This window comes from Antechinus flavipes, chromosome 3, assembly GCF_016432865.1.
Source record: "Antechinus flavipes isolate AdamAnt ecotype Samford, QLD, Australia chromosome 3, AdamAnt_v2, whole genome shotgun sequence".
Classification (NCBI taxonomy): Eukaryota; Metazoa; Chordata; class Mammalia; order Dasyuromorphia; family Dasyuridae; genus Antechinus; species Antechinus flavipes.
The window spans coordinates 632941567-632955045 of NC_067400.1; the positions used below are offsets into that span (position 1 = coordinate 632941567).

The 13479-nt window shown below is 59.0% G+C and overlaps 2 protein-coding genes across 4 annotated transcripts in view; both read right to left on the bottom strand.

Moving 5' to 3' along the window:
* Positions 1–2598, bottom strand: ASPDH (aspartate dehydrogenase domain containing). The gene is made up of 7 exons (XM_051990313.1): positions 2484–2598; positions 2247–2391; positions 1948–2032; positions 1601–1750; positions 1300–1520; positions 1058–1212; positions 1–119 (listed from the first exon to the last, which is right to left on the bottom strand). The coding sequence occupies exons 1-7, from the start codon at positions 2536–2538 to the stop codon at positions 73–75; spliced, it is 858 nt and encodes a 285-aa protein (XP_051846273.1). The 5' UTR covers positions 2539–2598; the 3' UTR covers positions 1–72.
* Positions 2599–5931: 3333 nt separating this feature from the next.
* LRRC4B (leucine rich repeat containing 4B) overlaps positions 5932–13479 on the bottom strand; it is a 49602-nt gene continuing 42054 nt past the window's right edge. For all 3 annotated transcript variants that reach the window (XM_051990298.1, XM_051990296.1, XM_051990297.1), the window contains exon 3: positions 5932–8609. In XM_051990298.1, the coding sequence (XP_051846258.1) occupies positions 6795–8609 (1815 nt within the window). In that variant the 3' untranslated portion in view covers positions 5932–6794. The remainder of the gene's footprint in view (positions 8610–13479) is intronic.

Below are 13479 nucleotides of genomic sequence, written 5' to 3' on the forward strand. Positions count from 1 at the left end.
GAGATTTCCATTGGAGCCAAGACCCCCACTTTATTGACAGGGAGGCTGGCGCGTGGCGGGCAGCCCCGGTCCTCAGCACAGCTGGATCCCAGGCCCCGAGGGGCCGCGGCTGCCACAGGCTGAAGGGAGACAGAAGGACGAGCTCTCAGCCCCCTCCCCCTTGCAGCGGTGTGCACACCAGTTGCATCCTGGGTGCCTCAGTTTCCTCTTCTGTCAGATAAAGGGCTTTGACTAGACCGTTCTGAAGGCCCAGAATCCTCTGATCACGGGAGAACCTCCGACCTCTCTGCCCCAATCCCTTTCTCTTTTTGCGCTTATTTCTATTCAACACATTGATTAGGCACCTGCTGTGTGCAGGCCTCTAAAGGGGCATGCTGGGCAGGGGAAGGCAGGAGAGTAAGGGGAAGGAGCCCAGACTTTGTACCGGGCACCGAGGAGCACAGAGAGGCAGCCTGGGGCTCGAACCGGGCACCGAGGGGCACAGAGGCAGCCTGGGGCTCGTACCGGGCACCGGGGGGCACAGAGGCAGCCTGGGGCTCGTACAGGGCACCGGGGGGCACAGAGGCAGCCTGGGGCTCGTACAGGGCACCGGGGGGCACAGAGGCAGCCTGGGGCTCGTACCGGCACCGGGGGGCACAGAGGCAGCCTGGGGCTCGTACCGGGCACCGGGGGGCACAGAGGCAGCCTGGGGCTCGTACCGGGCACCGAGGGGCACAGAGGCAGCCTGGGGCTCGTACCGGGCACCGGGGGGCACAGAGGCAGCCTGGGGCTCCTACCGGGCACCGAGGGGCACAGAGAGGCAGCCTGGGGCTTGGGCACAAAGTTGGGAGGAAGCAGTCTCAGAGAACGTACCCCGGGCAGGTGTAGCCCCTGAATTTGGTTCTGGGATTTCCGGCCCTTCCCCTGCGTGCCACGCTCTGTGCCCCTCCCTGACCCACCGCCTGCACTGACCCCCCAAGGGAGAAGGGGCCCTCCAGGAGGCCTGCGGGCCGGGGAGCTGTCCAGACAGGCCAGCTGAGCAGGGACGGGAGGCCCGGGAAGGAGGGGGCGGGCTTACCCAGGAGGCTGCGCCAGAAGGCCGCGAGGGTGGCGCTGCCGGTCACCGCCCCAGGCTCCGCCGGGTTTTCCCTCCGGGTCCGGACGCAGAAGCTCTGGCCGCTGGCCCCCGGAGGTCCCTTCAGCTCCACGTCTATCACGTGCCGGTCGACCAGGCTGGGGTCACAGGGGTGGGGTCATGGGCTGGGGACGAGGGCGGGGCCTGGACGAACTCCCCTCCCCCCGGACCCAGGCCCGGCTCACCTGAGGTCGGACACCAGGATGCCGACCACGCCGTCAAAGCCTAGGCTCGGGGCGGCCAGAGCAGCGGCAGCCATGGTGTTCGAATTGCGGGGGGCCGAGGGGCAGAGCCCCCGGACGGGCCCCTCGTAGAGCACAGTCCGGGGCCCCTCCGGGGGCCTCTCGCCCAACGGCCCCTCCAGGCGGAAGCCGTGAGGGTGCGTGGCCATGGTTATGGAGAGGCTCTGGAAGGGGCACAGGTCACGGCTCTACCTTTCCTTTCCTGTCCCAGCCCCCTCCGGCTCCAGCGCGGGCCCTCCCTTACCTGCAGCCCCCCGGACGCATCCAGCCGCGCTATGTCCTCCGCTCCCCACAAGGCTCCCCGAGCCACAAAAACCCGACGGCCCGACTTCCTCGAGGCCTCCAGCAACCGCCGCTCCGTGTCCCGGTCGGCCAGGGCCGAGGGGGACCCCACCTGGGGAGACCGGAGAGCTGGGGAGGGGGCGCGGGGGCGGGGCCTCAGAACGCAGGGCGGGAGCTTAGCAGGGACTTTAGAACCCAGAACAAAGGGGGGGGGGGCTCAGGGTCCCAGATCTACAAGGGACTGGCCAAGAGCATTAAAGCTGGGTGGGGTCTGAGAACCATCATCAGCTGTTGGGGGGGGAGTCTCACCAAGAGGTCAGCATGGCTCAGGATCTGGGCCCCAAAATCCCGGATGATTTGGGGGTGAGCGACCTCAACCACCAGATCCGGACTCCTGTGGGGAGGATGGGGGAGGGAACAGCCATGTTCCGGCCTTCCGTGTGCCTAGTGCTGTGCCAAGTGCCAAAGATTTCCTGTGATCCCCCTCCCCCGTGAGGCTGCCCATTGGTGGAGAGGCCCCCGGAGCCTCGGCTTCTGCTGCATCAGCGGGGGCTGGATCGGAGGGTGCCCCCCAGTCTCCGGACCCCCCTGAGAGCAAGGTCACTGACCTCTCCCCCAAGTCACTGAGGTCAAGGAGCCTCAGGGCGGGGGGCAGGGTGCTCTGCAGCCTCCCGGGGTCCCGGTTCCAGACAAAGCTGAGTTCCAGGCCGTGCCGCGCCCCCTCGGCCAGCAGCCGAGCCGCCAGGGCTTGACCTGTGGGGATGGGGGAGAGGGCCTGCCGGGTCAGGAGCCTGGGGGAGGGGGCCTGGGGCCAGCAAAAGGGCGGGAGCTGGGCACCTACTCACCAAGGCGCCCGTAGCCCAGCAGGCCGACCTTCTTCAGGCTGCGATCCTGGGCCATTTCTGGCTCTCCTGGCCAGCGCTGACCTTTGGACAGGTGACCTTTGCACCCCGTCCCCGCACTAGAGAGAAGGGGGGCAGATCCCCGAACCTTCCAGACAAGGGCTCTTCCCTCGTGGGCCGGGTCTGGCGGGGGAGCGCCTCCCCGGCTGTGTCGCCAACTCCCCCTTCCCTGGAGGTGCTAAGTCCCTTCCCCCTCCTCATTGCCATTGACGCCTTCGAAGCCTTCTCCTCCCCCCACCCCCTCGCGGGCCCAGCCAGGTTGCCGTGGCAACCTCATCCCATTTAGGGGAGGGGGTTGGCAGTGAGACCCGGGGATGGGAGCTCAGGCTGGCTCTTGCAGGCGTGGGCGCTCTCCTCCGGCCCCTCTGCCCAGCTTCTCCCTTTTCTGACTTTGTTTCCCGTTTGTGTCTGCCCTGGGTGGCGCCCCCTGCCTTGCTCCGAGTGCCCGGGGCTCCTTTTTAGGCTCCCGGCCCTGGCCCGGTCTGGGCCTCCATCTCTGGCCGTCCAGTCCATCCCCTCCCCTTGTCCTTCCGCTCACCCAGCTCCCGCCAGTCCCCTGGCTTGGAGCAGCCGCCCCCTCCCCGGCCCCCCCTCCCCCCCAGGGTCACTGGCTGGAGGAGGACCTTGCCCTCGAGCCACCCGAAGAAGGGCGGGGCCTCGTGCCCTTTGGCCCCACCCCCAGGGCCGGCTTCGAGCCTGGGTCTCAGAAGGCTCTTGCTCCGCCTCCCCCAAGCTCCGCCCGCGGTGGGCTCGGGCCGGCTTCGCTCCTCTCCCGCCAGGGGTGGAGATGGCGGAGGCTGCGGCAGCCGAGGTCCCCCCTCCCCTCTCCAGCCCCTCCTCCCCAACCACCTGGTGTCTGCTGCAGTGTTACCATGGCAACGGGGACTGGCAAGGGGAGAGAGGGAAAGAGAAGAGACGGAGGGAGAGGGATCTAGTCACACACGGGGAAGGAGGGAGGGAGGGAGAGAGATCCAAGGATGGGGAGAGCCCCCCTCCCCCCCATTCAGAGCCTCACAGAGAGAACATACAGGGAACATCACCCGCAGTAACAAGAGATGGAAAAACACAGAGATGGGCGAGAGACAAAAGTTGGAGGAGTCTGGAGGAGAGGCAAGAGTTTTCCCCCAGGGAAGCTGCGTCTTGGAGAGTCCGGGAGAAGAACCGCGGGGCCCCCCAGCCCGAGGTTCTTCTCCACGCTGGGATCTCTTGTCAGCCCCTCCTCATGGGGCTGGGGGGAGGACGGCAAGGAAGGCCATGAGGTCCCCCGCCCATCCTTCCAAGCGGGGCAAGATCCGGCCTCGCAGTGCCTCTCGCCTCCCTCATCCCATAGGTTGGGGAATCTCCGCTATTATGTCTTGGGGTCCCTCTGACTGCGTGCACCTGGGGGTCTCTTCCAGTGACTGTCCTTCAGGGCTTCTCTTAAAAGTCACCCTCTCCACCTCCCCCATCCGAGGGACGGCCCGAGGTCCCGCGTCCTTCCCAGGGCCGGCCGTTTGTCAGGCCCTGGGCCACGGCTGCGGTGCTCTCTCCGGAAGGCCGGGTGGCCATCTCTGAGGAGGCCGGATCTGGACCCAGGGCCTCCAAGGGGACGCCGGGGCAGCCGCCGAGCTCTGCCGCCGAGCGCCCCCCGGGGTCTCTCTGGGGACACGTGCATCTAGAAGCATCTCTCATTGGACCAAAGCTGGAGTCCGACCGTCTCCAGGCTTGTCTTTCAGGGTCCCCTTTTCCCCATCGTCCCTTGCCTGCCGAAGCTGCTTCTCATGGGGATCTGTTCTCAGCCCAACTTCTCTGGTCACACTGAGCACGGGCTACTGCGGATTCTCTCCTTTGTCTCCTGTGTCTTTCTCTCTGTGTCCTCTCTTTGTGTGTCTCTCTCTGTCTCTGTCCCTCTCTCTTATTCTGTTCCTCTGTCTCTGTGCTTCCTCTTTCCTCTGTTTCTGTCTCTGTCCTCCGTGTGTGTCTTTCCCCTTCTGTCTGTCTGTCTCTCTGTTTCTGAGTCTGTCTCTGTCTTTCTCTCTGCCTCTGCCTCTGTATGTATGAGGCTGTGTCTCTGTCCCCTCTTGTCTCTATCTCTCCGTGTTTGAGTCTGTATCTCTCCGTGCCTGTCTCTGTCTCTGTCTACTTGTCCCTGTGGATCTCGGGGGAGAAGTAGGGCCTGGATGAAAAGATGCTGTTTCCAAGCTCATCTTTTGCCCTCCCCGCCCCCCTGATATTTGGGCCCTTCCCTTTCCCACTGAGCGGCCTCTGGCCCTGGTCTCTTCCTCCTTCTTGGTTCCTCTTCTCTCCTCCCTTTCCTACTCCTCTGGGCCCCGAAACGAGGAAGATCGGGGCCCTCCCTTATCTAGGGTCTTCTCCCATCTTTTCCTTTTCCCTTCCTCCCACTGTCGCACGCCCCTCCCCCATCTCTGTCCTCCTCTTTGTCTGAGCCCCACCTGCTGCCTTATTCTCTCCTTTTTTTTCCTCAACAGCCCCTCGACTGTTTCACTCTTGGTTTTCCCATATCTCTGCCCCCTTCTCCCCAACACCACCCACAGTGGTGCCTTCTCCCCCTCCCAATGAGGAGGAAACGCAGAGAGTCGCCAACAGTCTTGAAGAGCCCCCCACGGAGGGGGGAGAGAGGTTGGGCTGGAGAGCCAGTGTGGGAACGCAGAGGCAGGAGCTCTCCCTGGCACCCCGCTCTTCCGTCGGCGTCCTGGGGGGCTCTGGCTGCTCCCTGTCTCCGTGGGGACCTTTGTCATCCACAGACCAAGGGGTGGGGCGACGTCTCTGGGTCCTTCCAACTGCCACGGATTCCAAGGTATGGAGGGCTGGCTCCTTTGGTGTCCCCCAAAGTAAAAGGACTTTTACCAGAAACCCGAAAGGAGGAGTCACACAGAGCTGCACACACACACACACACGCACACACACACAGAGCCTCATTCAAAAGATCTCCTTTCCCTTTCTTCAAACCTCCATCTAAGCCCTGCTCCAAGTAGAAGAATGGACAGGGTCCCGGGGACCCAGGCAGGGAGGGAGCTTCGGGCTCCTCTGGTCTGATGCTCTCTCTTTCCAGTTCGGGAAACAGAGGTGGGCTCAAGGTCATAGAAGGAGAAGGCAGTCTCCAGACAACACTCCCAGTCTGCTCAGCTTCTTCAGCTTAAAATGAGGGGCTGCCCTCAAAGAACTCCACCTTTGCCCTTCTCTGATACTGTACTGGGGGGCATGGGAGAGCCCCAAGCCCAGCGGGTGACCTCACTAATCACCTCATCTTCTGCGGGCTGGAAAGGAGGGGTTTGATAGAGCTCCTCTCTCTCCCTCTCCATTCTCTCTCTCTCTCTCTCTCTCTCTCTCTCTCTCTCTCTCTCTCTCTCTCTCTCTCTCTCTCTCTCTCTCTCTCTCCCTCCCTCATGAATTTTGCATTTCTATTTTCATGACAAAAAAATTTTTTTACTTTTTCTTTTTTTTTTAAAGTAATTACAGAGCAGGGTAGTCATCGACACACACCTCCCTTCAGTATCAAAAAAGTCTATGGAGCAGGTTTGGGGAAGGGAAGGATTTTGGCGGTGGGGGGCAGGAGACTGGGGCTCCCCCTCCCCCCATCCAATGGGCAGGGTGGGCTAGGCCAGGGCTTGGAGCTTAGCATGTGGTAGGGACCAGGCCGGGGGTAGTTGGAGCTCAGGTGATTCGGTCTGTCTCTTCGGTTTGGAGGAAGGGATGGGAGGGGAAGGCATCAAACTGCAAAAATGAACCATAAAAGGGGTTTGTTGGGGGTGGGGGAGGGGGAGAGGGCCCCTCAAAAAAGCTCTCCCCTTGAGGGTTGGCAGGGGGTGGGGATGGGGGCTGGGGAGGGTGAGGAAAGACCCGGAGGGGTTTGGGCCATCTCTTCCGAACCCCACATCCCTCGGGGGCTCGAGAGAGGCCGGAGGGGGGCAGCTCTGTTAGAATCCCCAGCGAGGTCCAGTCTCGATGTGGCTCCCGTCCCCTCCTCCCCCCCAACATTCCTCCCAGGACTTCCCACTACGGGGGGAGGAGTCAGGGATGCAAACCAGGAGTCAAACGGTCAGGGTTCCCCCCCCTTCCCCCTCTCCCCTTCCCCGCAGGGCTTGGGGAGAGTCTCACGTCCCGGAGGACAGGGGCGGGGGTGGGCGAAGGGTCCAAGGGTCCAAGATGGCGCCTTCTCCCCCGCGTGGGGAGCTCGGGGCGTCCGTGTCCCCAGCCGCGTTTCCCCACCCCGCCGCGTCCCCTCGACGCCAGGGAGCTGCCGCCGGGAGGGCCTCAGATCTGTGTCTCTTGCACGTTCTCCTTGGAGCTGCTCTTGAAGAGCAAAGGTTCGTGGATGGAGTTGAGCCCGGGGGGGCCCTTCCCCCCGCAGCCCCCGCCGCCCGGGTTGCTGCTGTAATGGGCCTTGAAGGCAGCGGCCACATAGTGGTGGTGGTTGAGATGGTCACGTTCCAGGGCGGGCAGGGCCAAGTGGCTGTCCCCGCCCCCGCCCACGCCGGACACGGCGGCGGCCGCGGCGACGGACACGGCGGAGGCGGCGGGCAGCTCGTCCTCCACGTTGATGATCTCCACGGTGCGCGTGGGGCCGTGGTGCTTGTGCAGCTGGTGCTGCTTTCGGAGCTTGTAGAAGGCGACCAGCATCACGGCGGCCATGAAGGTGATGGCCACGAAGCAGCCGATGATGATCTTGGTGGTCTTCATGACGTCGTCCAGGTCTTTGAGGGCGTTCTCGGTCACGTCCGTGATGGGGACCGTGAAGGCCTTCTCGGTGGGCCGCGAGGACCTCGGGGCGGGCGCCGTGGTGGAGGAGGAGGCGGGCCCTCCCACGTCGCCGCCCCGGGCCCCGCCCCAGCCGCCGTCCGTGGTGGGCCCCGGAGGTTCCTTCTCCGTCCCGCGGGGCAGGAGGATCTCGTCGCCAGACTGGGTCTCCAGCGTCTCCACCGTCACCGTGGTGAAGTACGTGTAGCCTCCCCCGCTGGAGCCCCCGGGCCCGCCGGGACCGCCCGCCCCCACGGGGTCCACGGCGGAGACGTTGAGGGTGGCGGACGCCGTGGTGTTGCCGGCCGAGTTGGTCACCATGCACGTGTACTGGCCCGTGTCCTGGACCGTGACGTTGGTGAAGTTGAGGGTGCCGTCGTGCAGGACGGAGATGCGGACGCGGTACGAGCCGTGCGTCATCAGGGTCCCGTTGGGGGTCAGCCAGTTGACGGACGTCATGGAGGTGCCCGTGCGGCACTTGAGCTCGGCCGCCATGCCCTCGGTGACGTTGAGGTCCGTGGGCGGCTCCACGATGACCGGCGCGTAGCAGGTGAAGTGCGACTGGTCCAGCTCGCCGATGTAGCGGCCCTTGAGGCCGGCGGGCGCGTGGCAGCGGGCGCAGCACGTGGTGTTGCTGGGGACCGTCTCCTTGAGCCACCAGCTGAGCCAGAGCACGTCGCAGTTGCAGTGCCACGGGTTGTGGTTGAGGTGCACGCGCTCCAGCCGGTGCAGGGGCGTGAAGAGGTCGTGGGGCAGGGACATCAGGTTGTTGTGGGACAGGTTGAGCTCCTCCAGGGACTTGAGGTCGTCGAAGGCGTTGCGCTCGATGGTGCCCACCTGCGCGTGCATCAGCCACAGCTTGCGCAGGCTGGTGAGGCCCTGGAAGGAGCCGGGCCGGATCAGGTCCAGCCGGTTGCCCGACAGCTCGAGCTCCTCGAGCCGGACCAGCGCCGTCAGGTTGGGGATGTCCTTCAGGTTGCACATGCCCAGGTTGAGGTAGCGCAGGTTGACGAGCCCCTCGAAGGCGGCCTCCGAGATGTACTCGAGCCGCTTGAGCTCCCCCAGGTCGAGCCGCCGCAGCGACGGCACCCGGTTGAAGGCGTACGAGGGGATGCTCTCGATGGGGTTGTTGCGCAGCCACAGCTCCCGCAGCTTGGACAGGTACTCGAAGGCCTGCGTGGGCACCGTGGTCAGCCGGTTGTCGAAGAGCTCCAGCGTGTTGAGGCTGGGCAGCCCGTTGAAGGCGCCCACCTCGATCTTCCTCACCAGGTTCTTGCTCAGCTGCAGGATCTCCAGGTGCCGCAGGTGCTTGAAGGTGTCGGTCCGGATCACCTGGAGCGGAAGGGGCGAGAAGCCCGTTAGCGCCTGCTCTGCCCCCTCCCCCCGGGGGGGCTCTCCGGCCGCAAGGCCGCCTCCTCCGGGAAGCCCGGCCCGGGATGCTCGCAGCTCCCCCGGCGGACCTCCCAGCCTTCCTGCCCAATCTACGCGGCCCCGGCGGCTGTGTCGGGGCGGACGCGAGGGCCCCCGAGGACGGGAACCAATCCGGAACCGGCTGGCCTCGCTGCCTGAGGGCTGTTCTCGTGTTCCCCTCCCAGGTCCTTCGCCTGCCCCTCGCTGGTTCTGAGTCTGCTCCCGCCACTGGTCAGCCCCTTCTGGATACTCGCTAACAAGGATCCTAGCGGCAGAGCGGCCCCGCGGGTGTCTGAGCACCCTCCGAAGTTCAAATGCAGCCTCAGGCCCGCGGGTCAGCCTAGGGTACTCTGCCTCAGTTTCCCCAACTGTAAAATGGTGACCCGTACTTCCCAGAGTTATTGTAAGGACCAAATGAGATACTTGGGCAGGGGCGGCATTAGCCCGGCACGTGGTAAGCACGCATTTCCTTCCTCGGAGGTCCCTTATATCTCAGAAGCTCTCGCTCCCATGGCTCGCCACCCTCCAGCCCAGGCAAGGGACTTCTGCTACTACAGCCTCAATCTGGAGAGAGGCAGGGGCAGGGGGACCAGAGAAGCAGCCCGGATGGACGGAATCACATGTGCCAGCGGATGCCAGGCTAGTACGAGGACCCTTATCACAGCCCTCTCCATGAGGTTGGGCCAGCTCACCAGGAAGTGGGCAAGGGGGGGCCCTGGAGAAGGGATGGGCGGGGGAGAGGAGGGGAGGAAATCTGGGATTCTGGAACCTAGAAAGACGCCCTGGAAAGAAAGAGCTAGCCTTGACCCTGACTCGCCACCAATTTGTGGAGGACTCTGGGTAAATCATTTCTTCCCTCACTTTCTCTCATCAGTCAATCCACATGCTATATGAATAGCAGCATGGCCCCGGGGAATGGAGGGTTAGGACTCCCGAAGCTTGTTCAGATCCTGCCTTGGGGGTTATCAGCCGTGTGACCTTGGGGAAATTGCATAAGTAAGCCTCTATTTCCTCTCTGTGAAAGGGCGGGGGTGGTGGTTTGGCCTCTATTATCACCTCCACTTTTACTATAGCCCTGAGCCTCCTTGGAGAAAGTGGATGGGAGGTGTTTTGCCAGGGAAGCCAGAAAGCATCCTCGGGCCTTTGGTTCCCATCCCCATCTCTGAGGGTCTCTCCAACATTCAAGGCCTAGGAGGACTGTTTGGGGAGGAAGGCTCGCAGGCTTGGCAAGGAGGGCCCCGGGGATCTTGGGCCTTCCCATGGGCTGAGCCTTGGGGAGTAGATCTCACCTCCAGACGGGCTCACGGGGAGCTTTCTTTAAACCGGAAAATGCTGCATCCACCACAGCTGCGCCCCAATTTCAGAGAAAGGCTAGAATCTCGGCACTGGAGGTTCAGAGGCCATTGCAGCCAATTGTGCCTGACATTTATGCTAGCTCTGGGACCCTACACAAGTCGCTTTTGAATCCTGGATTTTCTCATCTATAAAATGTGGATAAATGAGGATTATCCTACCTGGATCCTCAGCTTCGTAAGGGAAATGTTTTGTAAGCCTTGATTTACATTATACACACATGTATGTGTATGTATATGTGTATAAACATACACACATGTTATTGTTCAGTTGTGTCCAATTCTTCATGACCCTAGTTGAGGTTTTCAGGGAAGAGACCGGAGCCCTTTGCCATTTCCTTCTCCAACTCATTTTGCAGGTGAGAAAATGGAGGCAGAGGAGACATGACTTTTTCAGGGTCACACAGCTAGGGTCTGAGGCTGGATTTGAAATAAGGTCTGACTATCAGGCCAGTGCCCTCTCCAGCTGCTCACAGAGAGATGGTGGTCCACTCTGGCCCCCAAGTCTTTTTCATAAGTCCTACTGTTGACCCAGTCAATTTGCATTCATCTATTTGAGGTCAATTTCTTGATCCCAAATCTCCATTTGTCTATTGGATTTTTTTTCTCACATTCAGGTGTGGGCTCTAGCTTGCCAAGATCCTTTTGGATTCTGACTCGGTTATCCAGGCTGTTAGTTTTGTGTTATCTACAAATCTGATGATGTACATGCCATCGCATCGTGCAAATCACTGGTAAACGATTTATTCGAATGAAGGATTTTATATCGACACTTACTCAACTTGATCTTATTGGATTTTGCCCGTCACTGTGGCCTGCTGAGATCTTTGGGGGTTCTGATTCTAGCATCCAATTCAATTGAACTCAATAAACATTTACTATAAACCGGCAAATATCGTGCTGGATTTGGAGATATGATGAAGAAAAACTGACTCTTTGTACTCAAGGAACTCAGAACTCATTAGACTGGGAGCTAGCTCCTTGAAGGCAGGCTGTCTCTTGTTTTCCCTTGTATCCCCAGGATTTAGTACAGGGCCTGGCACAGAGCAGACACTTACTAAATGCTTGTTGGAGCAAAGACGGACAATCTAATGACATGTATGTACGATCCCAGAGAGTATTATAGAGTCATCAAATGGACACAAATCCATTTTGTTTCTTGCTTCTGAGCTCATTTTCCATTTACGCAACAAATATCTCGTTTGTATGTATTTGTTTGCTTTTTTTTCTCCCTTATTAGACCAGAATTTCTGTGAAAGAAAGCACTATCTTCTGCCTTTCTTTGTATCCCCAAGGCTTAGCACAGGTCCTGGCACAATGGGGGTGCCCATGCACTGGGAGATCATTGATGAATGTAATGGAATCATGTTGAAAAGGATGATTTCTGAGAAACCTTGGAAGACTTAGATGAACTGATGCAGACGGAAGTTGAGCAGAACTGGAGAACACTCTATATTATAACAAGGACAAACAGCTTTAAGAGCCCTGATAAATGCAAGGATCGCCCATAATTCTCAAGCATCCCTTCCTAAGAGAGAAATGAGACTCAAGGTGCAGAAGGAGACACGGATGGCTAAGATGATAAGTTTTGCTTTCCCACGGATATCTGACGCAAGGCTGTGTTTGTGCATTTTCTAATTTGGTGGGTGGTCTGAGAGAGAAAGGAGATGGGGTGGCAACTTTTTTTTAAAAGCATATATCTATATATATAGATTATATATATATATATATAGATACATATTCATCTAGAAGGAGGAGGAAAGGCTTCCTGAAAATACCTGAAGAAAGAGCAGGATTTCTCATGGCATCATGGAGTCAGAAGAACTTAGATTGAACCTAGTCTTGGACACTTTTCTGGCTTTGTGACCTGAGTCAAATAACTCTCTTGTGCCTCAGTTTCCTCATTTGAAAAATGGGAATCAAATTAATTGTATCATCTACATCTCCCAGTTGCTGTGAGGAAAGCACCAGTGAATTGTGATCATTACGGATGAAAATGAGAGAAATTTCTTGCCCGGATATGGGAGAAAGAAATACAAGATAAGGAAATATTCTGCTGTGTGAGGGAAAGGGATTAACGACAGGCTGAGTTTACATTTCATCCCTCAGGTAAAAAAAGGGGGCATTGAAGGATTAGGGGATGGCATTCCTGTAGCTTGTGTAGACTGAAGTGTCTGGGGTCCATGAAGCCAAGCTGAAGGCTATTACTATGGCGCAGGAGAGAGTGATAAGTGCTGAGTTTAATCTATTGGCTCAGAGAATGGGAGAGAAAGGACTGGACTGAGAGTATCAGGGAGTTTGGATTTAGAAGATTTAAGCCCTCGGAGGTGATGAGAGGTGGGAGTGGGTGAGAGCCCCAGCCCCAGTGGAGGGGAGAGTAGGGAACAGAGACAAGTCCAGAATGGAAAGCTGAGAGTTAAGGGACCAGTAGGTCACAATCCATGATCCGGAGCTTCCAAAAACCAGAAGAGGAGGCTATATATCCCCCAACTCATTAATGAAACTGTAAATAGTCCTCTCTTCCTTATAACTACATTCTGGCTAAATTGAACTATGGTTCAGAACTAAATGGAGAAAGTGATTTGAATGGCCCATCAAGGGACTCTGAGAGTAGCAGCAAAGGCTTGTGGGTACAATAAGGATGAGAACAGGGCAGTATCCAGCAATCCTGGTGGGACAGATATAAGGAAAGGGAAATATCTCGCCTTTCTTCCAAATCTGGCCTTTCTTTAGTAAAGTCTCCCTAGATTGATGCCAGCCAGGATAGCATTCCCAGACTCAGGGATCACCCTCCGGGGCAGGGGAGGGGGGAGGAGGCAACCAATTAACTAGAGCTGGGAGGAACTAGAAGTCAGAGTCTGCCTGAAGTCTTCACTTCTTCGTGGATACCCACTTTATTCTCTGCCTCAGTTTTGCCTCGATGAGTGTGGGAAAGAGATCCTTGGCAGGACAGGGTAGGGCAGGGCAGGGAGGAGAAGCAGCGAGAATCTGGGGAGCGTCTTGGTATCTTTTGTCCTTCTAACTGGGGATAGAGCGGAGGGTAAATGGAGATTTGTAAAAAAAAAAATGGTCAAAGGAGGAGTGAGGAGGGTTAAGAGGAAGGCAGCCGGTGCATCCATATTTCTTCAAAGGAGGAAGGGAAGCTTTGGGAAAGCCGACTCCCCCCTCACTTAAGTGCTCCCACCACCTAACTCTCTAAGCCTCTAAGGCTCCTCTAAGTGGGAGCTGACCAGCAAGGACACAGGGCATTCCTCATCAGGGCAACGTCCTCACTTACCCAATTAAAAGGCCAAGAAATGAGATGCTGGTTAGGGAGCAGCCAGCTGCCACCAGGGAGCTCGGCTCACCTGCTTCGTATGAATGACATCTCAGGGGCTCGACAGAGTGTGGGTGAGCTGCCAGTAACAGAGAGATGGAGGCAGAGAGAGAGACAGAGACAG

Excerpts from the sequence above, each read along its gene's own strand:
- ASPDH (XM_051990313.1), bottom strand. The coding sequence starts at position 2,538 with ATGGCCCAGGATCGCAGCCTGAAGAAGGTCGGCCTGCTGGGCTACGGG. Across the intron at positions 1,751-1,947 it reads TGAGCCATGCTGACCTCTTG|GTGGGGTCCCCCTCGGCCCT; the intron begins GTGAGACTCCCC and ends CGGTCTCCCCAG. Across the intron at positions 120-1,057 it reads CTTCTGGCGCAGCCTCCTGG|CCTGTGGCAGCCGCGGCCCC; the intron begins GTAAGCCCGCCC and ends GTCTCCCTTCAG.